Source organism: Chlorocebus sabaeus, chromosome 9 (assembly GCF_047675955.1).
Source record: "Chlorocebus sabaeus isolate Y175 chromosome 9, mChlSab1.0.hap1, whole genome shotgun sequence".
In the NCBI taxonomy this organism is placed as follows: Eukaryota; Metazoa; Chordata; class Mammalia; order Primates; family Cercopithecidae; genus Chlorocebus; species Chlorocebus sabaeus.
Genome location: NC_132912.1, coordinates 120,182,970 through 120,209,263, shown reverse-complemented (window position 1 = coordinate 120,209,263; position 26,294 = coordinate 120,182,970). Strand labels below are relative to the sequence as shown.

The following is a 26,294-nucleotide window of genomic DNA, read 5'->3' as shown; positions in this document are numbered from 1 at the left end:
TGCTGGCCCTAACTCAAAACAATCTAGACGCACAAGGTCAACTAGACATCTTGACCAAATCTACATAAGTAGCCCCGGCCGCTCCAGCCTTTAACTTACTCAAACAATTAGCACTGACACAAATTGACTAAAGTCCTAGCTGAGACACACAATTCTATTCCACAATCCACACAAATGCCATTATACCACAAACTAGTGCTCTCACCCTATACAAACATACAAGAACAGACCCTCACCCTGCCAGCCTTACACCGACTTGGACCAGCCCTTAAAACCCCCACCACGAAGCGGGGCCCCGGGCCAGGCCTCCGAGCAGCCAGAGTCCCTCCCCAACCGGCCCGCGCGTCCCAGACTTTGTTTCCTGCGACTCGAGGCGGGGACGGGGAGGAGCCGAGGTTTCCAAATCCGCGCGCAGGCCCGAGTCCCTTTTCTGCCTGGCCCGCCTGGCGCGGCTCTCAGGCAGCCACAATCCGCCCCTCGCACAAAAGTGGCCCGGCAGGTTACGGGCCGCAGCCAATGCGCCAGCTCCTGCTCGGCTTGCCTGCCAGGAGCAGAGCCAGAAGGAGCTTGGAGCACTGGACACACAGAAAGAAAGCCAGGAAGTTCGGAGGTCGAAGGCTTCTCCCACCCTAGGGCTTTCTGGCGCCTCCGCGAGAAACGCACACGGAACCCATGTGTACCTCGCAGGAGAACGTAGCCGCGGCACACGCGCGTTATAGATTCGGTTTGACCCTCTCAGGGCAGCGCAAACGGAGAATACGTGCCTCTCCCGAACATGCACTTGGCCAAGGGGTCCTACAGGGAAGGTCCACAAGTAATTAACAAGGAAAGGGAACATGGATCAAACTTGTATCCTGTATCCCCATTCGGGGTCACAGACAGGACCCTATGGCAACATGCATACAGTTCACCGTGTCCCAGGAGGAGCGCAGAATCTCACCCACGTTGCCCATTGAGCCCTGCCCCGGAGCATCCAGGCCTGGCACCCACGGAGCACGAAGGGGCACATAGACCTGGGGCACATGGCTCCCACATCCCCTTGCTCAGCCCAGCACGCGCACACTGCGAAGGGAACGCAGAGGCAGGGCACACGCGCACCCTGCCCCGCGCCCCACGCCCAGATAGTCATCGTGGGATGGCATCTCGCAAATATTTATATTCCTTAGCGCCACGGCAGCCTGCGTCCACATTAGACGCTCTAATCCTGCCACTTTAAATAGATGAATTAATAAAGCAAACGAGCGGCTAATAAGCTGACTGTCCTGCCTTTTTGAGGCGGAGGAAGGACTCGAAAGTGCGCCAAATTTGTTTGCAGTGGATCAAGGCGAGCCGCCTCTGCTTCACTTTCTTTATCTTAATTCCGACTTGAAAAGATATAATTATCTAGTTTGAACAGAGCTGCTATCAAATCCTTCTTTGGGCCGGGAAGGGGGGCGTTGGAGTGGATTGCGGCTCTCTGAGCCGCTCCGTGCAGCCGGAGATAGCGCGTAATGAAGATGTGGAGGCCTGAGATACAAAGGGCATTAACCTCATTAGCATGAAACCTTTTCTTCTTACCATTGTGGGACCCTTTCAGCCGCCTAATCCCCCCTATTTTCAAAGCTTGGTTTGTAATAAAGCTTTTAGTTTTTTTTTTTTCAAAGCTAATAGTATTCTCTGATGATTTTATTGCTGTTACACTACATAGGACGTTTACCCAAAAAAAGAAAAATCTTCCTCACCAGCCCCCTTTTCTTGTACTTAAAAAATATAAAGTATATAATTTTGGCAGGAATAAACCTTTTATTAAGACGGAAAATATTTTTCTGGACAGACCATTCTGAATTTTAAGAATGTTTAAGAACGTGCTCAGTGTTTGAGGTATTCCAGGTTTCGGAAGGTGAGTGGAAGGAAAAGGTAATTTGTACTTGTTGAAGAGAAAAGGATGCTTTGCGGGAGCGCTGACTGCAAAGCGCTTGAGACAGCTAGTGGTCACCGAGGGTCGTGCTGTCAAAGCGCCTGGAAGCCCCACGAGGGTTTCCTGGATACCCCGAGGCACACCTGTCCCTGTGAGACACAAGCCCGGGTCTCCTGAGGCCACCCCGTCTCCCTCCTCCCCCCAGCAACTCCCGGCGGTGGAGTAGCCCCTCACAGCACACACACCTTCCAAGAGGGGTCTGTGTGAAAATGCACTATGAGCAAACAGGTTTCTACAGAGGGACAGAGATGGGGGAAAAGAGGGGAGGGCTAGACAGGCAGAGATGGGGGAAAGGAGAAAGAGACGGAGAATGAATTCTACTTTAGAGAAGAGGAGGAAAAAAAGAAAGAAAAAATTTCCATAGTGCCCTATAGTCCCCACACGTGCACGGAATGTCTAATCTTAACTTTTCAAGGCAGGATGTTAACAAAGCTTGTATTTTTGCCCTGCATTGTAACTTGGCCTTATCACAGTGTAAAGGGTGGGGAGATTGTCCTAAATTATGTCCAGGCAGCCCCCCTGGATCCATGGATTAAGAGATTAAAGGAGACCACTGGGCAAGGCCTCCTCTTTCCCCTTCATATTCCTGGTATGATAATTGCTTAAACTGATTTGCACTTTCACAAAAGCTCGCAGGACGCTTTGTAGCTCGAACAGAACAGACGAGGTTTCTCTATCAATGGAAATAAAACTGATTAATGCAGCCTATCAGGATAAGAAGCAAATGAAGCATGCAAAAACAACCTCGTACCCCCAGAAGGGGGAAGGAGGGAGGGAAAAAAGCTAAGTTTCCTCCAAGTCTGATTACAACTTTTTCTTTAATGTTAAAATTAAGAGTTGAAGGTTTCTCAGAACACTTGCCTTATAAGGCTGCTGAGGCCCTTGGGCTCGGCCCATCACCTTTGGCAGATTGGAGCCAGGGAGAGAAGGAAAGAAAGGAAGGAAAAGTAAGACTTGTACTTCGGGGTTTAAAGTCAGAAAGTTTAGAAGTTGCAAGATTCTGATTCTGCTACATGTTTTCCCCAATATTCTGGGAGAGTAGTCTTCAATGTGTAACTACATGTCCAGTATTTTTTTAATAACTAGAAGTTAAGAGAAGTAAGCATTTTAACCCAAAGTTCAAACTAAACTCCCTCAGTAGGGCATACAATGGGCAAAGGTCTGGTTGGAAAACTTTTCTCCCATCCCTTTGCTGAAGGACTTAAGTTTTCCTAATCTTCTCCCTTCTCCACCCTCATCTTTCTTCGAAATGCCTGAGAATCCACAAAACTGGCCCTTTTGTGGGTGAGGAGCCTGGGTTTCTTGAGCCTAGTTGGGGAAGGACCACACTCAAATTACTGAGATACGTTTTTAAAGATCCACTTCAATTTCCCAAGACGACTACTCTGAGGGCATATTGATAAATCTTTATTGACAAAATATTGACATTGACATACTTCTTGGAAGTATATAGTGTGTTAGAATTCTAACAAATTAACACAAAACACAAAAATATTTACATTCTGGTATAGAAGACATTAAGGAAGCATTTGTCACTCTCTTTAGTAAGTCTATGATCTTGGAATAGAAACTCAGTGCTTGAAAACTTGCCGCCGTGTGCTTGGCCACACTTAACATCATCCCCGCTAACTACAGTCCTTCAGTTTTTGCAATAGATAGATTTAAAGTTTGGAATAGCCATTGCAGTGAATGGTTGAACTCGGCCAATTTCTCCAACCACTAAAAGGAGAAGTTTGCATCAGGGTTTTAAGCCTCAGGATGTTAGGAAAGGGACTGTCCAAGAAATATAATTAATTTAGGGGTTTTATTTTTTCCAGTACAAGTCCTGACTCTTTTTGTGGGCACCCTCCCCCGCCACCCCCAGCCCCCCCCCGTCATCCTGCTCCCCGTTTCTCTGTAAGAGGACACTATCGCTGAGCCTACTTCATTTAGCTTGCACAATCACTTTGACATCAGAAGGTATCAAAAATTGTTTACAGACTGCACATTTCTTGGGAAAAAAATCAAAATAAAAAGCACACAGAACCTGTCTTTAAAACGAAAAGAAAATTACAATTCATTTCGGTCTTTAAACACCATTTGCCCAACAACTGCTACATGCATTTCAAGGTTTTGAAACAGATGTGGGATGGGGCTAGACATGGAATTTTCATTTGTTATTACTAATTATTTTTAAAGATCGGGGGGAACACAGCGAAGTGCAAAAAAAAAAAAAAAAAAGTCCTGTGCCTGGTTGGGTCGTGCTTTTTATCATCATCATTATCATTTTTTAAGTGGACTGTGATAAACGGAATACCTGCCAATCATCTTGTCTTCCCGGTTTGGTGTTTGACTGACAGCTCCCCTTGTCAGAGTGCACGTTCAGCTCTTGCTCTCTCTCTCACCCTCTCTTTCTCTCTCTCCCTCCCTCTTTCTCCTTCTCTCTGTCTCTCTCACTCACTCAGCTGCCTCTTTAGATGAGGGTCACTTGTTGATGAAGGAGCCTCCATCCTCTGCCATCTTGGCACGGCCTCGGGTTGGGACCCTGTGCCCTCGCTGTCCAAAGTCTTCGCGGCATGCTGCTGCTCCCTCCGATTCCCTCTCTCTTTCTCGGTGAACGTGTATGTGGTCTGTTTTTGTTTTGTAGGGTTTTTTTCCTTCTCCACCTCTCCCTGTCTCTCTTTTGCTCCATGTTGTCCGTTTCTGTGGGGTTAGGTTTGTGTTTTTAATCATCTGAGGTCACGTCTATTTCCTCCGGACTCGCCTGCTTGGTGGCGATTCTCCACCGGTTAATATGGTGCGTCCCTTTTTTCTTTTGTTGCGAATCTGAGCCTTCTTCCTCCAGTTTCTGCCTTTTGAACTTTGTTCTTCGGTTCTGAAACCATACTTTTACCTGCGGGTGAGAGGCCGATGGGGTGCGTTAGTTCTTTCAGAGCACCCTTCTATCAAGTGCCTGATCCTTTCACCCAGCCCAGACTCCAGTTCCAGACTCAGCAAAGACCCAGTCCCCCAGATGCAAGTCCTAAGGTCCAGCCTCCCCAAGGCCTGCCCTCAGGGAGCAGGGCCCTTAGTGCCTGGTGGAAAAGAAGCCCAGCTCCCTGCCCTTCTGAGCCTTCCTGAAGGGCTCCCCAGGGCTCTGCAGCCCGGAGTGCACTGAGTCCCCTCTCTCCTGGCCCTGCACATGGCATCTATATCCCGCAGAGAGCAAAGCCTTGCAAAGCATGGGAAGCCCCTACAAAAATAGTAAGTGATTAAAAATAAAAAGAGACATGTCCCTAACTCCCTCCAGCAAGCCAGTGCAAGGGAGACCTCAGTCCGCCACTGCTGCAGCTTCCCTCAGGGCCCAATGTGCTTTCTATTTTCTGCTGATCTGGGCAGTGTTTCCTAAATATAGCGCCTTCTCTTCGTGGCGGGGGCCCTGGGTAGGCGATCAGGGTTTGCCTGCGCTGCATCCTCCCTGCGGGGGATTCTCACAGGTGAGCAGGAAGGGGATAGGGCTAGAGGAGGCCAGGAGGAACATGGAGCGTGCAGGCCTCCAGACCAACCCAGCTGTACCTTTATAGCTAGGAAAATGGGTTCAAAACTGAAAGCTTCTGAAAGACCGTCGGTTACACGGAAATTAATAGAGAAACTAAGAGGAGGGGAGATGACAGCAAGCTCCCTCTTCCCTCCTCCTAAGCAGCCCTGGAACAGGCTGTTGGTCACACAGCCTCGGATCCCAGTCCCATCACTTCCCACCAGGGTGGGGCTGGAGGCTGGGCCTAACCAGAGTGGCTCTGAGAGGTCTTAGGAGCAATGAGGTGGGAGTCAGCTGCCATCCCATGGGCCCCTGGGAAAGCTGAGTGGTGGGACCTCATTCAGCCACCAGACAGTAACAAGGTCCAATCTTCCCAGCAGGGGGGTACAGGTAAGGGAGATGGCAGAGACTGCACCTCTGATACCATCTCCCCACAACTCCTATCCTATCTGGATAACAGTACCCTAGCTCAGTGCCAGTCCCTGGACCCCTGGGGTCCACTCCATTCCCTCCTTTGAGGCCGCTGGTCGGTCCGTCTTGCTCTCCCGGAAAGCCTCAGTCCCCCAAAGTGCTCCGTGAAAAAGCTGAGCGGGAACAAGGCTGAATTTAATTTGCTTTGAGTTTGCTAATTGAGGGGGAGGACGGTTCATTTCTCCCCGGCGCTGGCCCAAGGCGCGCGTCGGTGCGCTCGGGGCTTGACACGCACACAAAGACTCCAGGCAGCGTGGGCAGCGAGGCGGACAAAGACCACCGCCGCCTCGGCTGTCCAGGAGAAATCAGCCGGGCCGCGCCTTGTGCCGGGCTCCGCACAAACCCGCCAGGCCCTCCGCGGTTTTGGGGTGGGGAACATGTTTTAAAACAAAAGGCTCGACCTTTCTGCGCTGCCCAGGAAAAGTGTTACAACTTAATCTGCCCAAAAACGTTACTGTTTGCTGGGAACTTTGACCCCACCCTGCGGCTCCGTGTACAGTAGCGCCTACTGTAGTCCTAAACCCCCTCCCCACCCTGGGATAAGCCCAAGCCAGGCCCGCCCAGGGACCCTGCTGTGCAGAAGGCCTGTGCCCTGAGGCAGACCCTCTCTCTGCAGCCTCCCAGCTTTATTTCTCTGATGTAGAGTACACACAGGACGCTTGCCCTCCACCTTCTGATCGCCCATCTCCTTCAGCGAAGTCACTGGAGCTGACGGTGTGAGCCATGGGCTGGTAGTCGCTCAGAACTCATCTTTAACCCATATCCTGTCCTTACCAGTCTCCAGCCCCAAACACCCAGAAACCCCACTGTGCTCTCCCTCTTCCTGGACCCCAGCAGGGTCCTCACACTCTCACCAAAAGTCTCACCAGAAATGCAGGGATGTCTTAGCCAGGACATGCCCAACTGGACGGAGAAACAACTCGGCGCGTTTCCCCAGAACCTGGGGCAGGTTGGCACTTACAGCCCCTTTCTGGAACCCAACAAAGCCAAGCACGGGGTTGAGACATACATCCCGAGCCCAGGCGTGGAACCAGCTACCAGGACTTGTGCGGAAGGCCCTCACAGAGCTCCGTGCTCATGGGTGTGCTTGAGAGCCAGATTTGGGGTGGGGGCGCACGCCCAGATGGGTTCCTCGCGCCCGGGCCGTACTCACCTGAGTTTCCGTGAGGCTGAGGCTGTGTGCCAACTGCTTCCTTTCGGCGCCCACCACGTAGTGATTCTTCTCAAAGGCGTGTTCCAGCCTTAGAAGCTGGGACGGGGAGAAGGCGGTTCGGATCCGCTTGGGCTTTCGGGCCAGCGCGTTGTGCAAAAGGAAACTCTCGGGGCTAGTGTCGTTCCCTGCGGGGAGCACAGCAGAAATCCCATTAGGGGGGCTGCTCTGACCGGAGCCGCGCACTTCTCCCGAGCCGGGCTGGCCAGTCACCGCGCTCAGGGCCTTCGCATAGCTGCGCCGCTCGACCTGCGGGGGTCGGTGGTCCTCCCAAGGGCTCAGGAAGGGAACGCCGGCTCAGCTGTCCGGCCCGCAACGCTGGGTGTCCACCTGTGCGGCACCCAACCAGCCGCTGCCCCGGCGGGACCAGTCCCCCAGGCTCCTGACCTCGGCCGGCTCCGCAGCCGCCCTGGTGCCGCGGGCCTCGCCACCTCCTCGCCGGGCGCTGGGGGCAGGGAAGGGAGCCGCAGAGCCTGGCCGGGGGATTGGCGCCCACAGCCCGAAGAAACGACTTTCTCTTCTTTCTAACCTCTCGGGAAACTTTGACCCAGGGTGGAAAGGCGGCGGGCTGCTCTCCAGAGTTTTCTTGGAGATTTATTTTTAAATTATTTGTTTTGTTGCCCCTCCGGAAAAGTACAGAGGCGGAGCGAGTCGTTGCAGCCGGATCGGGACAGAAATCTCGCCTGCGGGTGTGCCCGGCTACAGCCGCTGCTGCCTCTCGAGAACTGGGCTCCGGGGCTCCCGGCTCCGGAGAACTAGAAGAGAAACGCGAGCGAAGAGATCGAAACCCGGGGGGCGGTTACCGAGTTGCAGACACCGCCGGGACAGTCTGAAACGCAGGAAGATCCCAGCGGCTCCGGGTCTGGTGGGGGGACCATGAGCATGACTGATAGAGAATGAGAAAGGGCAACGCTAAACTTTTCGAGCAAAGCCTCAGAGTTTTGGGTTCACTTATTAGGATAGGAAATCGATTCACCGAAAACCCAAACAAAGAAAAACAAACCGACAGCCCAGGCAGGATGCAGGCAAATCCAGTTCGGGATTAAGGGTAAAAGGTTTTTCTTTTTTTTCTTCCTTTGGTTTGATTTTTTAAAATATGGGGAGGGGGGTGACATCTACCCGACTGTAGGCTCCGGCAGGAACGCAATGGGTTAATGAATGAACAAGCCGCGGAGTATTGGAGTATTGATCGGCTGCCGCCGGAGGTAGATCTTTCACCGACTCCGATCGGTAAACTATCCCTTTTTCTGAAGTTTTAACTCTCCTCCTCCCACCCCGTACCCAGAGAAAAACAAGTCAAAATCTCAATAAATGAAAACACGCGAACAGATATTTCCCTCTAAGGCAGTTTCTGACCAGGTTCTTTTATTTTTTAAGAAAGAAAAACAAAAACCAGACCGAACCTGCCTTCCCGCTGTGGCTGCTCGGCGCCCCAATTAAGCAGGTCGCGGCGAGAGCGCCGAGCCCTGGAGCTTTCCTCCCGCACGGGTTCCCGCCCCTCCCCAGGCCTCCGAAAAGCAGGAAAGAAAAAACAAATCCCACACTTTTCGCCGGGGGCGCGAGGGTCCTCTCGCCTCCAGAAGAGGGTGGAAGACCAAGAAGTGGTGGGTCTGGACTGAAGGGGCGCAAAGTGGGTGGTGAACAGGGTCGAACGCAGTCGAAAGCAAGCCTGGCGGCCGAGTCCTGTCCGCGCCCCTCGGAGCCAGGACGGTTGGGGGCATTGCCGAGGGTACCAGGAGCCTGGGGACCCCGCAGGCTCTGGGCTCCGCGGCGCCGGGCACGCACAGCCTGCTCGGATACGAGCGCACTGGGGGACAACTTCTCCGTTCGCACCCCTTCCCAAAGGGTCAAGCAGCCCGCAGGCTATCACTTCAAACCGGTCGTAGCTTAGGAGACTGGGGATCCACACCACCACCGGCCCCGCGCCGCCTAGTTTCCCAACAGGGCGCGCTGGCCCGCGAGCCGGAGAAACCTCCGCCCAGGCCTTGCCAAGCGCCCACCCGGAGCAGGCCGGGGGCAGTAAAGGATGCGGCGGGAACAGCGCTCTGCAGTTCCGCGACGTGGCACGTACCTTGGAAGCGATGACCCAGATATCGGTAGCGGTGGATGAGCCAGGGGTAGAAGGTGGACGGATCCCGCTGCTGCGAGGCGAAGAGGGGGTGTGGCGAGTGCGAGGAGGGTAGGGGGTGGGCGGCCAGGGCGTGCGGCGGCGGCACCGGGTGCACTGGCACGGCGGGGTTGGGCGGGTGCGAGACCGCCTCGGCGAACACCAAGTCCGGGTTGGAGTAGACGCCCCTACCGGCGGCGGCGGCTGCGGCCGAGTGGAAGCCGTTGAGGAACGGATTTATGGGGCTGGAGTTAGCGTAGCTGAGTGCCGCGGGACGGATGGGGTCCTCGGAGCGCGAGGCGGGCAGGGGACTGTCCTTGGCCACCAGCGACTCGATGGTGAAGCAGCGCTTGGGCGCCGGCTGGAACATGCTGCGCCGAGGAGCGGGCGCCCTGGGCTCCCAGCTCCCGGCGACCGCCGCACGCTGCCTCCGCCGCCCGCTGCCCGCGGCGAGGACGGACTAGAATTGGGGACTCGTTTGTTTGGGGTGGGGGTGGGGGTGGGGGGAGGAAAGGAAGAAAGAAAGGAAAGGAAAGGAAAAAGGAAAGGAGGGGGGAGGGAGAGGGAGAGGCAAAGCCGAGGATCCCGAGAATCTTGCACCAAACGCGCCCAACCTGAAGAGAGGGGGGAAAATCCTTCCAGAAGAATTTGCAGGCGTGGATTGGGGTAATTTTTTTTTCTTTTTTTTTTTCTTTCTTTTTTTTTTTTTTTTTTTTTTTTTTTTTGGCGAGATGGCGTGGGGGGATCGGAGTTAGAGGCAGGGGGGAGAAGGGGGGAAAGTTCTCGGGGGAGGCAAAAAAAAAAAAAAGTTTTTTCTCCTCTGCAAAAGGCGGGCAGGGCGCCCTAAGTCCAAGGACAATCCATGGAAGTGTTCGCTTCTTCACAAGTTGTGCAAACGATTTGTTAGTTCATGAGCCTAATTAGTGCGGGGATCACATAAACAGCTTCCTCCGAAGCCTGGTAAATGGCTTGATGATTGGTCGCTATTACTCGCCCTGAGGTGGAAGGGGGGAGACTCTTTAAAGTGCGTCAGAGGGAGGTGAGCGCCTGGGAACCCGGAGGCCTGGATCCCGGCCGAGTGGAACGGAGTCGGCGCCGCCGCCTGGGCCGAGCCTGCCGCCGCCCGCCGGGCCGCCCGACTTCTCCGCGCCTTCGCCCCTCGCTCCCAGCTCACTCGCTCCTGCGGCGCCCGCTGCGGCTTCTCCTCCTCCTTCGCCTCCTCCTCTTCCTCCGGTTTCTTCTTCTCCTCCTCCTCTTCTTCCTCCTCCTCCTCTTCTTCCTCCTCCTCTTTCCCCACCTACTCCCCCTCAGCCACCGCCTCCTCCTCCACCAGCACCACTCCCTCCGGGGCACCCCGGTCCCTGCAGAGTCCCTGGCCGGCGCCGCCTCCGCTGCGGCCCCCTGAATCCGGAGCCTGCTGAGCCCAAGCTGGTAGGACAGACGGACAAACAGATTCCTTTCGCCTAGCGCTCCGCCGCTGCTGCCTTACGCGGCCCTGCGTCGGGGGAACTGGGATCGTCCTAGGAGCACCGCGAGGGTAAGCGGTCGGGGGCTGGTTCCTGGGCTAAAGGCGCTGTTCGGTTATACCAATCCCCACCCTTAGCAAAACTCCCAGCGATTTCCTAGGCCAGGAGGGATCCTGGAGTGGGGGGTGCGGGGTCCTCCCACCCCACCAACCACGCTTAGCCTCGAGGTCCCAGGGTCGGTGCGTTCGCGAGTCTTGACCCGGCTCGTTCGTTTACGAGTTGAGACCGGGAGCTGCCGACCCCGCTGAAGCAGTGGGCTTCCAACTCGCTCCCGCTCTCGCCCCACGGTCTCCAGCGTTTTCTGTCTGGGAGGGTGCTCACCTCCTTCCCCAAAACAATTCCTTCTGGAATATCTGGGAGCGGTAGTCCGAGGTCAGGGGAGAGCCTGAGGTGGTGCTACCGTACTATTATGGTTCCGACGTAATTATTTTGGTTACTGTGGTCAATGTTATTATTATTATGGATGCTATTATTTTATTATTATTATTTCTATTATTATTATGCCATCTGTTGTCCCGGGGAGGGGGGGTTGCTGTGCAAACCCAGTGCAACTAGGGATTACGGATCGTTTCTCCGGTCCCAGGCCGTGTCCGCATTTTCGAGCTCGCCTTCGGTTTTGGGATGATTTTAGGACCGAGTTCCCTCGTCCCCATTGGCTCGCGCGGCGGCATAATTATGATCACATCCCCAGGCTGCTGGCGCTGCTCTCTGTTTATTGGTGGTTAAAGATCTATTATCTATTCATCAGCCGCCTCTTTTTTCCTTTTTTTCTTTTTGCCATTACATTCTTCTAAAGTGAAGTACCAGCAGGTATTTTGCACGTTTACAATTAATGATTAAAAAAAAAAAAAAAAAGTCTAGCGTCGTTTAAAACTATTACTCCCAGGCCCCTGTCATTTCTCCTAAGAATGCAGAAATGCCTGTGTTTGGAGACTAGGTTGCCCTGAGACCTGGGAGAAGCCGATGGGAATGGGGGGAGAAGAGTGAAGTCCACCGTGAGCCAGGCTGCACTGCCACCAGAAGCATAGTTGAGGGGACAGGTCTCAGGACAAGCTACCTGCTTCCTCCCTTGGTTTCATCTACTGTATATTTATGTTTGTGTCAATTACTCCTTTATTCCAGATAAAATGTTGTGTTGGGGCAGATGTCCAAAAACCTCTTTTGGGAAACCAGGCAAGAGAGGAGTTGGGAGCAGTATTTTCCGGGGTCGTCAGGGCACCAGAGAGATTCGTGGGGAACTGGCAGAGATCATCTTTGTTGCCCCCACTCCACACCTTCCCAGGGAACATACATACACATCTTCACACGAGACAGGTGTGCGCCTCAGCTTTGCCCTTACAGTGGGAGACACCTGCTTCTCCCTTAGGCTTTGAAGCTCTGGGCTGGGGTCCTGGCCCAGTATTGTCCCTCTGTCAGTTCCAGATGACTTTGCTTTCTCCTCCTCCTCTTTTTCCAGGCCCAAAGATTCTGGGCTTTGAATCCAGCCCTTGGGGTGGGGGTGCATTTAAAGATGCACCTCCCTTGGGCCTGGACCACTGTCCCCCAAAATATTGTCTACAGTTTGGAAATCTCTCTCTCAATTAGGCTGTGGGGTTAGAGGCCTCTCCTCTCCTAGGCCAGCAGGGAGCCTGAAGGCATGGCAGAGTGGGGAGGTCTTTTGGCTGTGCCCAGTCAGTAAGCCCAGGGTGGAGCTAGAGGTCCGCCCTCGGGTTTTTGAGGCTGGAAACAAACACCCAGCTTAGGCAGACTATGGATCCCGAATCCTGGCAAGCAGGAGGGCACCTTTCATGCAAGCTTCAGAAGGAGGACTGGAGGGCCAGGCTCTGGCAGTGCCCTCAGGCCAGACCCTCCAAATTCAGCCTGAGACTCAGGGGTTGCAAACTGGAGCCACTGAAAGCTCCACCCTTAGTGATCTTGGGTGGGGGCATAAAAGTCATTGACCTTGAGGGCAAGGGGAATCCAGTTTGTCTGGGAGATAGATGGTTTGAGACCCAGATGGTTTGCGATGTGTAAGGGTGATGGGTGCCTTCCCTCTTTTAAAACTTGCAGCCCTGGGTGCTAAGGTGCAGTCATTATTCCCTTAACCAGGACAGTGTTGGACTGGAGACGGACCCCTCAGTCTTCTGCCCCAGGCAGGGACATTTGTCTGTAGTAGAGGGTAGAGTGCTACACAGTCCCACTTTAGTCGGTTGGCATCCTCTGCAGGCCACCCGCCTTTTATAAACTGTCCTTCTGTGGCCAGGTTTACCCCAGGGGCTCTAGCTAGCCAACAGGTAGGCATGGGTAAAGGGGAAGTGGAGTCTGAGGTCTGGTGTCCCCCTTCCTGAAGGCAGCGGGACATGCTAGTTCCTCTGCTCCAAGTGCTACTAGACCCAAGCTGCTCTCCAGCCCCTTGAAGGAGAAGCGGGTTTCTAGTGAGTGGGGCAGTTCGGAACCCCAGAAGCTGGGTAATCTATGCTAATTCATGCACTTGGCCTGAGGAGCCCGGGAAGGTTCACAGGGTCTAGCCCCGATGTGCAGGGAAATTAACTAGGATAGTAACTCATTAACCAGACTGGCCAGTGGAGGCGTGCCAGGGCACTGGGCACTGTGGTCTGGACTGGACCCTGAGCTCCTAGATGGCACAGCTGCCCTGCTGCTCAACTTTACTTGTGGATTTAGGCCTTGCAGAATACGGCCACCTTTGTTCCTTAGCTGCCCATGGAGTGGGTGTTTGGTTAAGTAGCCCTGCGTGGAGTGGGAGATGTGGGGATTTCTGAGGCTCCAGCTTAGAGCAAGGAGCTTCCTCCCTCTGTCCTATGTGTGCCCCAAGCCACTGCTGCCTCTTGGGCTCTGTAGACTGAGGAATCTACCTTTGCAGGTAGCTGGACTAGCAGACACATTCAAACGTTCTAATTCTGAATCTGTCACTGAATGACCTTGGGCAACATGGAAACCTCCCGACCTCATTTTGTCATATGTAAAAATACAGCCAATGCAGTGGGAGTAGCACTCGACTTGTTTTGGAGGATGATAGAACTATCCTACTTCCTGATTGTGGTGGTATTTATATGATTCTATATGTTTTTCAAAACTCACAGAACCGTACTTTACAAAGGGTGAGTTTTACTATATGTAATTATACTTTAATACACCTGCTCCCATCCCCCAAGATGAGAGACTTGCATTTACAGCTTAAGTGTGTGACCTTGGGCAAGTTACCTAACTTCTCTGTGCCTCTGTTTCCTCTTCTCTGAAATGGGAATAAATAATAGTACCTTTGCTTTGGGTTTGTTCAATGACATAAACAAAGCTAAGTACTTAGACAGTGTCTGGTACATAATGAACTAGGGGCTTCAAAGGAGCAAAGGGCAGTGCTTCTCCATCGCTGTGCTCCGTGCTAGGCCTGTGAGGTACCTGGGGTGGGTGCATGGCCTCCTGCAACTGAGAATAGGTGTGTGGGAGCTGTCTGGGGTCGCCACCTATGTGACTTTCACCTTCTTGAGCCATGGTTGACTCATCTGCCAAAAGGAAATAGCAATGTGTTAACGGTTGTTGAGAGGAGTGAGTGAGCTAATATTTAGCACACTGTTAGCGTTCATCACATTTTAGTTATTGCTAGGTCATGGCCTTGTGCCGTGGAACCTACCCACTGCACTCTGCCAAGTCTTGGTCCCTGATCGCCAAGGTTCGGGTCCTCACGTTGAGCCAGCACGCTGAGCCCGTCCTGTGCTCCCGCGGCGGGCCGTGGATCTCACCGACGCCCGTGAAGGGCGAGCCCTTTCCCAGTCCAAGGCGCACTAATGGTGTCCCGAGTTGGAAAGGCCTGGGGGGCGTTAAGAATTCCTCCAACCCACTGAGATCCCCAGTCACGCCGGCCTCTCCGAACGCGTAGGGTGGCGGTGAGAAAACGAAAAGTATAATTAATGCCCTAAAAACATTTTTTTTTTTAATTATTACGACAAATCCCTTTCTGGCGTCTTCCCTAGAGGCCTCTCGCCAGGCGGGCGCAGCGGCCCGGGGCCCCGATTGACGTGCGCGCAGCGGCGCCTAGTGGCGAGGGCTGGGCGCGGGCGCGATACCCACCGAGCCCCCGAGCCCGAGGGCGGGGGAGTGCTGGGGTTGCGCCGCATTGCCAAGGTCTTGCCTAGGCCGTCATCCAGGCCAGCGGAGGGGTCAAAGGAGGCTCACTGGCTACAGAGGAGCCCAGACGGCTTGGAAGTGCGTCCCTCCTGCCTCCCTCAGCTCCAGCTCTTGGCTTGAGAGGAATTCCAGCTCCAGTAGGAGTCCGGCTTCCTTCCGAAGGGGGCGCAGAGAGGGGCTGGGATGGGACAGGTTCTGCTCTAAGAAGGACTAGGAAGCCGTGATCACCTGTGCAGCCACAATTCCATGCCAGAGGTCCCATATCTCCCGGCCTGACCCGGGTGGTGCAGAGAACAGGCCTGGGACGGCCTGCGCGGGCCCCACCTGGGGTGGAGTCGGAAGACCTGGGGTCCCGGGGTGCGACTCTCTCATATCCGCGCCCCCTCGCGGCCGGCGGAGGACGCCCGACCCAGGGGGTCCTTGGTTTTGGCAGGGGTGGCGATTAATTACCACACTCTTAGCAGCGCACGTTGGGCCGCCGCGACGAGGTTCTGATGTCTCGCCCATTCCTCTCGGAGCGCGCGGACCCCATCCGTCCCGGGGCAGCCTGGCTCCTCCGGTGATGTGGGGCCGTGGAATTACGCTTGGGCTTCACTGGAAACTCCTGTCATAGGAAGGCGGCCTGGGAGCGGCGCCCTCAGCATAATTGTTTGGAGCTCCCAGCCCTTGCGGCAGGGTCTTGACCCTGGCCCTGACCTCCGCGGGTGGCTGCAGGGGCGCTGTCCTCCTCTGGACATCCGCACGTAGGTCTGCGTCTCCAGAGATCTATCCGTTTTGAGACCCAACGTTTCAGTGATGCATGAAGCCACCGGCAAGACCCCGCCGTCGGGTTTTATCTCCTTCATCACGTTGAAACTCGTCACTCCCTCACCACACACACGCTGTCTCGATTCATTATTGAAAGCGAGGAAACAGAGCCAGTTTCTTTCTCCCTCAGCTGCCTTCAAATGAAAGCCTAGGACCAAGCAAGGACTGGGAGGGACCGACAGACGTACACACAGACGGTGGTGGAGGAGCTGGGAACAAGTACACTCTAGTTTGGGCGCCTGCCGGGGATAGGGATAAAGACAGTTGCATCTCCCTTGCACTCTCTCGGGATGGGGGTTGGGTGGGAGCGTGGCAAGTCCTTCCCATCGCCTCCAAAGCTACAAACTATGAGCCCACCAGAGCGTGCACCGGCTCCTGGGCTCCCAGAGGACCAGCATGGGGAGCGGAAGCGGGGCGCACCTTCCACGCCTCTGCAGCACTTTCTGGCTTTTCGTGTTTGAGGCTCTGCTCTCTGCCACTGATGGCCCGGCCGGTCTTTTAACTTGGAGTCTGATCCTTGCCCGACAATGTAAGGCGCTCCTTGGGTTTGTCAGCGTCCATCTAGGAGCCTATGCTGGCGTCCCAGGAGCCCCTCTCTCAGGGACTTAATCGTCTCTTCCTTTAGTATTTCCCCATTTTCTGGACGTGGGGGCTGGGCTTGGACTTGAAGAGGAAATCCTGCCATCTGAGGAAAAAAGGAAACTGTAGGTTTCTTCTTTTGGACTCTGCGGCCCTCCTTGAAACGTGGGGAAGATTGGGGCAAGACTTACAAGAAGGCTAACAATTCCTCTCACCTGTATCGAGTTTTAGCATTTTTGTTTAAGTATGTGTGCTCAAGCCCATGATCTCAGTGAACATCACAATCTGGTGTGGTGAGTTAGGGAAACAGTCATGATACCCACTTTTCAGATGAGAAAACTGAGGCTTAGGGAAGTTACAAAAGTCACTCGGGGCACCCCCACCTCCTAGCCATGGGTGCAGTGCTCACTTCACTTGGAGCCCTAGGAAGACCACCCTCTCCTCCCCGCCCACAGGAATCAGCCTCTCGCACTCAAGCCAAGGGGAAAAGGCAGGGAAGAGTGCCCTGCAGGTGGGCTGGGGTGCAAGCAGCAAGGTTCGCCCAGGCGGACCCACTTAATGTCACTCTGGCTCTTGCCTCTTATGCAGCCGGTCACCGTTGTCCTCCAGGCCGCTCTTCCCGGCCTCAGGCCCTGCCCTTTTTTTCTTCCTGGTTTAGCTCCTGCGGACTCCAGCCCCGAGTTTAGGACTGGAGGGAGGAGGTTGGTTAGTGGCCTCGCAGCTGCCAGTGAACGGAAGCGCGGGCAGGGCAGGCGCTGCGTGGCGGCGGCTGAGACTCCGTGTGCCCAGTATCCCCACGTCGTTCGCGTGAGCGACTCACAGCGGCTGGGAAACCTCTGCTGGTCGCCACAGAGCAGCGCCTGCGCCAGCGGGCAGGAAAACTGGTGCTTCCAACCGCAGCCAGCGAGGCGGCCCCAAGACCCCTTGTCCGGCGTCTTCTGCTTCCCCGGCTCTGCCTGGTCTGCGCGGAGAGAGCTGGGGGACAGAAGAATGGACAGGGACTGGGAGCTTCCGAAGGGGCTCACAAGGGTCTGACCACGACCACTGATGCGACCACGACCCCATCGCATGCCCTTCGAAGACCCCAACTCTCTCTAGGAGTAGCCGCAGCTTTGCCGGACCAGGAGGCTCTAATTACAGACAGGCTCTGCTGCAACTCCTGGGGCCCAGCCCCCAGGGGAAAGCGAAGGAATCCTCTGGTTCTGGCCCCTACAGCTACCCCCTCCCCCGGCCACACGCATATTCTGGGGCCCCTCGGGCCTGGAGGTTGGCCATACCAGGCCTGGCTCTCCTGTTTGCATCCCCTCGGCGTCTGGGTGCGGGGAGGCTCAGTGCACCCGGCTTCTCCCACGGCCATGCGGAGCCCTCGGCTTTGTGGCAGGCCCCTGGCGTCTGGAGGAGAGGCCGCGAGTGAGGCCCGAGGGAGCCTCTGGGGACCCGCAGCAGCCGAAGCCGGCTTGGGCCTCGGAGGCCTCCTCTACGCTGGGTCCGAAGTGTTCTCCCACCCCTGGCGGGGACCGGGAGAGGCCCGACCGCGGCCGCCCTCCGCTTAGCCCCGGCCGCCAGCAGCTTGCCGGGGGCGGCGTGCGCAACAAAGGGTGGCATCGCGGCGGCGCGGACAGGGACAGCATTGATTCAATATTAGCTTTTCATTCCAGTCTATTGTGCCCATCTGAGATAATATTGACTCTGAGGTGAGAGCCCACAGACAACAGGGCTTGTCTAACACTCCGCTGCAGGGCGCTCGAAGGGAAGAGAACCGGAAAGGGCGAGTTAAAGAGACTGCGAATAAAAGCTGCTCGCGCGGCGCGCTGGCCGCCGCTGGCCCAGAACTTCGGACCTGGGAACTGGGGGTCGTGGGAGGGCCGAGGGGTCTGGAGGTGGCTCGGAGGAAGGGAGCTGTGCTGTGCGTTCCCAACGAAAACAGCCCTCACTTAACACACACTCCCATCTGCCAGACACTTGATGTTGGGTTTCCCCTTCTCGGTAGCTCTGGAAGAAAACTAATGCCCCACACACTGTTCTGGGTTGCTAGTAAGCCAGCAGCGGCCACTGAGATATTTTCCCCTTGTAAACGGTGTAACTCTTTAGGGTAACTTTTCTGTCAAAATGTTTCTTCTATTTCCCCTGCCAGTGAAGAGTAAACACGCAGCAATTATCATTAAACTGCATTACTTGCGAGAGCGTGTTTAATATCAAATTTCTAACTGTGCATTTGGCTGTGCGTTCAATCGTCTCCTTGCAGCCCATCATTGAGTTCCCTAACTGCCTTGCTAACCGCAGCTTTAAAGGGCCTCTGGAACGTTCCAGTCTTGCATATAAAGATTCGTTTCAATTTTCAAATTGCTTCTAAATGCCTCCGTTGGAAAATGGCACTTTAAGTTGTTTTACGTGTCGGAGACAGAATACTTAGACTTACACTTGGGGCACCAAACGCAAAACGCTCAGGGCTTGCAGTGAACCTGGTGAGTGTGCCCTCGGGTGTCATTTACAGAATTTGCGCCCTCCTCCCAATTGGAGTTTGACCTCTATCAGAGATAATCTTTTCACTACTTTACCCCAATGAGGAGCTGGTCGTTTGAGATCTTTTCATCCACCCCAAAGACACGTGGGCGTGTGGGGAACTGGGATAGGGTGAGGGCTGGGGTGACTGCATCACTATGGGGAGACCCTGATGCACTTCGCTCCTTCCCTTCCAGCGCCTTGTACTGAGTTGGTGCTTGGCGACAAGGAGATCAGCACCTGGGCTATTTCAGAGGACATGCTGTCTCGTATGTACCATCTATAACATAGATGGTCCGTTTGTATTATATACTGTTCAACATATAATATGTATGATGTGGTTTCATATCATAAATTAATATTTAACATCCAGTTCCTATATAATATTGTTATACTACTTATCTAACATAATGTTTTATCAAATATTATACAATATATGTTGTATACAATTCTAATGTGTGTGTGTGTGTAAATGTATTTGGGAGAGCCTTTAATCTTCCTGCAAGTACGCATTTGATCATTTTAATGTAACTTTATAAAGTCCTAATCGAAGCCACTTTGAGACCAGCTATGTCTTTATAGCAAAATACCCTGGGATCCACTGTCGGCTCCAGGACAAGGCTGGGGGGAAGGTAGCTGCCGTGAGGGACAGCAGGTCCCCATTGGAAAGTGATTTTCCAAATGTTTATTCCCGGGGGACAGAGGAGCTGATGTTCTGGACTCCGTGGCCGTCTCCTGTCCTCGCTTGTGTTATGGTGGTTGTTTTGGTTTTGAGAGAAGCCGTTTGGAGGCTCCAGTGATCCCTAAACTGATGTCATAAATTAAAAATGAATGTGAGGAGTGCAGCATATGCTCCGCCGAGGTGTCAGGGAGCTCAGCGGAAGCCTTTCACCTCGGGTTCTGGGCTGCAGACAACAAACTTCGGGGCTCCAGCCTAGGTGCCCGATGCGGGCGGGCCTGGCAGAGCGGAGGCGCTGCGTGGGCTCCCGCAGGTCCTCTGCTCCAGCTCGCGGCCGCCCGCCCCGACCTCGGACTAGGAAAAGCTGTCGGGGCTTGCATCGTTTACAGATCAGATGGTCCCAACTACAGTCTGCTTTTAATACCAATTGAGAGCTAAAATAAGCAAGCAGACGGGAGTTCCCGTTGGAGGGCAGGGGCCAGGTGTGCTGGAGGAAAATAAAGTCGGAATTTCAGATGTCCTGACGCTATCGCTCCGTTAAAAGGCAAGAACCGCGCAAGTGATTTAGTTTAGGGAGGTGGGGGGAAAAAGCAAAAAAGAGACGAAGTCAGGTGTAGCCAACGAAAAGATCAGAAATGAGAACCGTCCTAACTTTACAGCTTAATAAACAGGAGGCTGCTAACTCAGAGACTTGGGAGCTGGGGAAGGAAATTGGGCTGGGGAGGAGGGGAGGTGGGGAGGTGGGGAGGAGGGGAGGTGGGGAGGTGGGGTGGTGGGGAGGAGGGGAGGTGGGGAGAAGGGGAGGTGGGGAGGTGGGAAGGTGGGGAGGTGGGGAGGAGGGGAGGTGGGGAGGAGGGGAGGTGGGGTGGTGGGGAGGTGGGGAGGAGGGGAGGTGGGGAGGAGGGGAGGTGGGGAGGAGTGGAGGTGGGGAGGAGGGGAGGTGGGGAGGTGGGGAGTTGGGGAGGAGGGGAGGTGGGGAGGTGGGGTGGTGGGGAGGAGGGGAGGTGGGGAGGAGGGGAGGAGGGGAGGTGGGGAGGTGGGGTGGTGGGGAGGAGGGGAGGTGGGGAGGTGGGGAGGAGGGGAGGTGGGGAGGAGGGGAGGTGGGGAGGAGGGGAGGTGGGGAGGTAGGGGGGTGGGGAGGTGGGGTGGTGGGGAGGTGGGGTGGTGGGGAGGAGGGGAGGTGGGGAGGAGGGGAGGTGGGGAGGAGGGGAGGTGGGGAGGTGGGGAGGTGGGGAGGTGGGGAGGGTAGGCGCAGCGAAGGGGCAAGAGGGAGAGGAGACTGTCAGGATGCCATGGGCTGTTTATTTCTCAAAAGCAACCCCCCCCCAACGGTTACCTGGTGAACATCTTGTAGAACAAAACAAAGAAACTTGGCTAAAACCTGGAACAGGCAGTTTAGGCTCCCCACTTCTGGCAAAACTTGAGGTTCAGTGAGGCCCAGAGCCCACTTGGGATCTGGTCCAGTTCCCAGCCTTGGGAAAGGTTGTTGTGGGTGTGGAGAAGTAGAGACTGTACCTCCCTGCTCTGTCCCTGAAGGGGCTCCCAGGCATCTGCTGGGATGAGCTGGGAAGTGGGTAGAGGGGCTGAGATCAGAAGAGGGAGGAGAATGTCTTCTTGTTGCTAAAAATAAAACAACCCACTCTCCTCACCCCAATGGCTGCAGTCTCTGGCCCTGGCAGCACTGGGAGGCGTCTGAACACGTACAGAATAGCAGGCCTTCCAGATGAGGAGTGGATTGCAGTGCCAACCATGTGGATGTGGGTCTTCCCCAGATGGGCTTGGGCACATCTGGCCCGTCTGCAGCATTTTCTGCATCCAGGTGATCCATCTCTTCCCTGCCTGGTGTAGTGGAGAACTTTATTCTGTGTTAGCACCAGCATTTCTTATTTCTGCCCTGTTCTCTGAGCCCCCATGATCCTGGTTTAAAGGGCAGCTGCCCGGGTGTGCCGAAAGCAAGATAGACTATGTTTCATTTCTCATCTGCTGCCAGGGTATCTCACATGAGAGATAATTCATTTCTATCAGTGATAGTACCAGTCCCATCTACGGTGCTGAGCTCCTATTACAAGGATTTATTTCATCCAGTCCTCCCAGAAATCCATTGAATCCATTGAAGTCTATTCCCATTTTCCATATGAGGAAATGGAGGCGCTAAGATGTTAAGACATTCATCCAAGGTCACACACGCAGGTAGTAAATGAGGAAGTCTGGATTCCAACCCAGGTCTTTTTGACTCTAACAGGTTTTCTGCTTCCCTACATCTGATTTCCTATCAAAATACCCACTTTTCCCCAAAGAGGAAGTCACAGGGTGAGGAAAAAGACAACACTTTGCTCTTTAGTCCTCCAAAAAGTCAATGACCATAGGATAAAGAGTCTGGATCCCACATCCCCTCCAGAGCATTTATTCCAACTCTGAATGAGACAGACACTGTCATTATTACCCCACTTAGAGAGGCAGGAATGAACTCAACGAGGTTGCACAAGTTGCTCACTCCCCATCCATTCTGCACAGAGCCCTGGCTGTCCCAGTCCAAGTCTCCCAGCTTTGTAGATTACCACATATGGGACTATTTAACCAATGAAGTTAGACCTTGCATTGTGCTGTGAAATTGCTAAGTTTTCTCTTTTTCATGTTTTAAGTATTTCTGCAAATATTATTTCAGGATCCAACTTTCTCTGCATTTATGCCTCTCTGAGACTCATACCTTTTCCATGTATGTATCCATCTGTATTGTGAAGCCATCAAGGAAACAGAACAAGGAGTTGCCCCTTATCTGTGGTCAGATGATACTCAGAGACCTATACTCATGGTGTGTAGGTTTTATCAATAACGGTATATTTTGCTCTATTACCATTTGCCTTACTTGTATCACTCAAACTCAAATGTGTGATCAAGGGTTTTCAATCATATGTCTGTGTGTGTGTGTGTTTCATGACTTTCAAAGTACAGTTAACTCTCGCTTTAGACAATGTTTTCTCTTTGCTAAGATCCAAGAGGAAGAACTTGAGGCAGAAGGAATTCTTTGGTCAAATAGTTCCATGTTCAAAGAGATAAACAAGAATGCAGACAGGAAGTGGCTCAAGGGGTCTCTGATCCTGAGATACTGTAAGAAGTCTCCTGCCACCAGAAAAAGCCTGCCAGGGAAGGATGTTCTCAGCCCTCGAACAACCAAAGCTCCCTCATCAGGCTCATTCTGAATCTCACTTGTTTACTTCTGCACAAAAGCCATGCTCTCCTACCCCAGGAAGCTTTTTATCCTCATTATCATAAAATGTTATATATATATATATATATTTTAACATTATGCCAGAATGTGTAAAGAAGTCAATAACAATCATGCAAACTACCCCTTATTTACTTCTTCACAAAAGCCATGCTCTCCTACCCCATGAAGAAGCTTTTTTACTATTATGAAATTATATATATATAATTTTTTTACATTATACCAGAATGTGTAAAGAAACTAATAACAAACATGCAAATTACCCCTACCTGGGGGTCACCACTGCCAAACATTTTGAGATGTTAACTGAAAAAAAAGAAGGAATTAGGGCTGGGTGTGGTGGCTCATGCCTGTAATCCCAGCACTTTAGGAGGGCGACATGGTGAACCCCAGCTCCACTGAAAATACAAAAAATTAGCCTGGCATGGTGGCGCACACCTGTAATCCGTTACTCAGGAGGCTGAGGCGGGAGAATAGCTTGAACCTAAGAGGTGGAGGTTGCTGTGAGCCCAGATCACACCACACTGCACTCCAGCCTGGGTGACAGAGTGAGACTCCATCTCAAAAAAAAATGAAAGAGAGAGAGAGAGAGAGAGAGAAAGAGAGAGAGAGAAAGAAAGAGAGAGAAAAAAGGAATTAGGTTATGCCTATATATTATTACATTTGTCTAACATCTAATATTGTTAGGTATGTCTAACAACATTGTTGTTGTTTTAGTGACTAAAAGGAAGGGAAGAAACAGGCTATGTGAGTCTGTTTATGTGAAGTAACAGGCAAAACGAAGCTATGGATATGGAACTCAGAATGGTGTTTGCCTCTGGAGTGGGTTGACTGGGAAAGGCCCAGGAAACTTTTTGGGCTGCTAGGAATGTTCTATGTCTTGATTTGGGTGATGATAACACGGATGTATACAATTACAAAAAGTCATCAAACCTAAGATTTTAAAGTATTTTATTGTAAGTGTTTATACTTAATAAAGAAAAAGAAAAAATCTTGGACAAATATATTATATCAAAAAAAACAAACAAGAGAGATGAAGTAGCAAAAGACTGACCAAAAAAGCAGGAGATGCTGAGCTAACACTAGCCACACAACACCTGGAGCTCTACAAAGAGGAAGGCCAAGCTTGGCTCCCCTCCATTCCAGCCTCTCAGAGGTCCTCCCAGGTAGGTTGCAGGTACATCCAAGAGGGCTGGATCCTTAAGGGGTAATACAATCTTAAGGCCCTGCTGGGCCTCACCGCTTGCCAGCCTCCCTCTTCTTTAATGCTGACACTCTGCCATGTTCACAGTGAGGCACTGCATTTCCTGATAGGGGTGAGGGTCCCTTGGAATGTAACAAGAATCCATGCTTGAGTCAGGAAGGAAGGTAAAAGGCCTTAGCTTTCAAAAAGGATTCCAAAAGTTTCTTTCTTAGCCACTCTTTGGAACTCAGAATGTGGTCTCTCAGAAGCAATGTTATAAAGGGTGGTCAAGATGCCACCCTGAAAAATCTGTTCAATGTCTACTCATAAAAGTATAGAATTTTAAGCTTGGTGGGTGGAGGAAAACTGATATACTAGGAGATTCTTTAGGAAAAACTGTGTTTCCTAAGTGTATTGAGTGATGGTGGTTGTGTGTCATAAAAAAAAAAAAAAAAAAAGAGAGGAGGCCGGACACAGTGGCTCACGCCTGTAATCCCAGCACTTTGGCAGGCCGAGGCGGGCAGATCACGAGGTCAGGAGATAGCGACCATCCTGCCTTACACGGTGAAACCCCATTTCTACTAAAAATACAAAAAAAATTAGCCGGACATGGTGGCCGGCGCCTGTAGTCCCAGCTACTTGGGAGGCTGAGGCAGGAGAATGGCATGAACCCGGGAGGTGGAGCTTGCAGTGAGCCAAGATCGCACCACTGCACTCCAACCTGGGCAACAGAGCAAGGCTCCGTCTCAAAAAAATAAATAAATAAATATAAAATAAAATAAAAATAAATAAAATTAGAGGAAAACAATATTCTTTTTTTCCCGAAAATATACCTATCTGCCAGACACTGTGTTGGCATTTGAAATTCAAAAATGAAAAATCCTATGATATCCTCCCTCAAGAAGCTGGCCGAGGAAGGCTAACCTTGTAAATATGTAAGTACAATAAAATCTTCACAGGCTTTGTGATAGAGGTCGTTAGAGTTAAACAAAACAGAAAAATATAAGTGAATGTTGGTTGGCAAGGGGAAAGGAATTTTAAAGCAGAGAGGGCTGATGGGGTAAGGAATTAGATGAAGACCTTTAGGGAGACTTTCAGGGTTCATGGGCACAATGACCCTGGATCTGATGCTGTTTCCAAATGTCTGTTTCTTTTACAATAAGACCAATACAGTTTAACTTCTCAAGCACTGTTGGGGTGGGTTGATTGTTTTTTGACTTTCAAATTATCTGAAGGGAGTAGAGGTGAGCAAAACTTGCAATTTCAAAGGGAAAAGAAAAGAAGAAAAGAAAAGTTTGAAAGGTATGTAAACCCAGGAGAAGGACTGCCAGAGGGGGATTTGACTGAGTATGGAGGAAGAAAAAAGCATAAACCCCAACACTGGAAAAGAAACAAAAGTTCAGTTCCCCACATGAGTCACTGGATGATGAAGCTGACTCAGGACAGCTTGGGTGCTATCATGAGAGCAGAGTGGTTTAGGAGTCCCTGTGCTCCCAGAAGTATGAACGTATGGGATCACTTAAAATCAGATATTTGTAGTATTTTCAGATCATTTATTAGTTCCACCAGTATTGAGCATTTACCATTTATAAGGAAATTTGCAATTGACCTGTAATTAACAGGGTTAAAAAATTGAGTCAGTCATGGTCCTTGCCCTTGAGAACCAGTTGGGGAACTAGACAGCTAAATATTATTGAACATGATTAAGTCCATAAACATAAAATGCTCAGGAAAAAGCTACTGATGTTACATTTAAGTAACACAGACAAGAAAGTAATTCTTTTGTTTCTTTCCCAAGAAACTCCTGTGGGTGGAGGAAAACTGATATACCAGGATATTTTTTAGGAAAAACTGTAAAGTATTTCAGTAATTGGTAGACAGTAAGACATTACAAGGAGGGCCATGGGTGATTGACCTGAGCAGGTAGAAAGAATATACTGAGCAAGGGACAAAAGAGAACAAGCATTTATTAAGTGCTTACTGTATTTCAGGTACTTCACATAAAATATCACATTTAATCGTCATAAAACTCTTCAAGGGAAGGTATGTATATCCATTTTTTTACAGATTAAAAAATTGGGGCTCACAGAGGTTAAGTAAATTCTCCAGAGACACACAGAGAAAGTGACAGAGCTAGGATTTGAACCTTTCTCTGTCTGATTCCTAAGCCCTGACTTCAGTCCACAATTCAGCACGGGGTATTAACAATGCAGGATCTACTGAGCCCCCACAGTCGTTCTGCAGGTAGCATGTGATTCGGGAGTCAAAGTGCCTTTGGAAAATGCAGGCATTAGACGAGCATTATTTGTTAAAATAGTTTGCAGCTATGTTCTCCCCTTGCTGGTCTTCATTCAACAAATATTTCTTGTGTTCTAAGCCAGGCACTGTTCCAGGCACTCGGGATTATAGCACGAAGAAAAGCAGACAAA

General features: G+C 52.2%; 1 protein-coding gene and 1 long non-coding RNA gene across 7 annotated transcripts in view; one reads left to right on the top strand and one right to left on the bottom strand.

Moving 5' to 3' along the window:
- Nucleotides 1-3,343: 3,343 nt before the first annotated feature.
- EMX2 (empty spiracles homeobox 2) lies at nt 3,344-10,134 on the bottom strand. Of its 2 annotated transcripts, XM_007964225.3 has the most exons (3): nt 9,206-10,134; nt 7,078-7,262; nt 3,344-4,829 (listed from the first exon to the last, which is right to left on the bottom strand). In XM_007964225.3, the coding sequence occupies exons 1-3, from the start codon at nt 9,609-9,611 to the stop codon at nt 4,662-4,664; spliced, it is 759 nt and encodes a 252-aa protein (XP_007962416.1). In that variant the 5' UTR covers nt 9,612-10,134; the 3' UTR covers nt 3,344-4,661. The 2 variants fall into 2 exon arrangements, with proteins under 2 accessions (XP_007962416.1, XP_007962417.1); XM_007964226.3 differs by lacking the exon at nt 7,078-7,262 and having other exon boundaries at nt 4,622-4,829; nt 9,206-9,719.
- LOC103216587 (uncharacterized) overlaps nt 9,892-26,294 on the top strand; it is a 58,045-nt gene continuing 41,642 nt past the window's right edge. For 2 of the 5 annotated variants that reach the window (XR_012094054.1, XR_012094053.1), the window contains exon 1: nt 10,390-10,778. This is a non-coding gene — a long non-coding RNA (uncharacterized lncRNA). Of the gene's footprint in view, nt 9,908-10,389; nt 10,779-26,294 lie in introns of those variants that run through there. The other 3 variants (XR_012094057.1, XR_012094055.1, XR_012094056.1) reach the window with 3 other exon arrangements.

Bases quoted from the DNA above. Each gene is read 5' to 3' on its own strand.
- EMX2 (XM_007964225.3), bottom strand. From the start codon at position 9,611: ATGTTCCAGCCGGCGCCCAAGCGCTGCTTCACCATCGAGTCGCTGGTG. The intron at 7,263-9,205 runs GTACGTGCCACG...TGCTCCCCGCAG, and splicing joins TCTGGGTCATCGCTTCCAAG to GGAACGACACTAGCCCCGAG. The intron at 4,830-7,077 runs GTGAGTACGGCC...TCTCACCCGCAG, and splicing joins TCAGCCTCACGGAAACTCAG to GTAAAAGTATGGTTTCAGAA.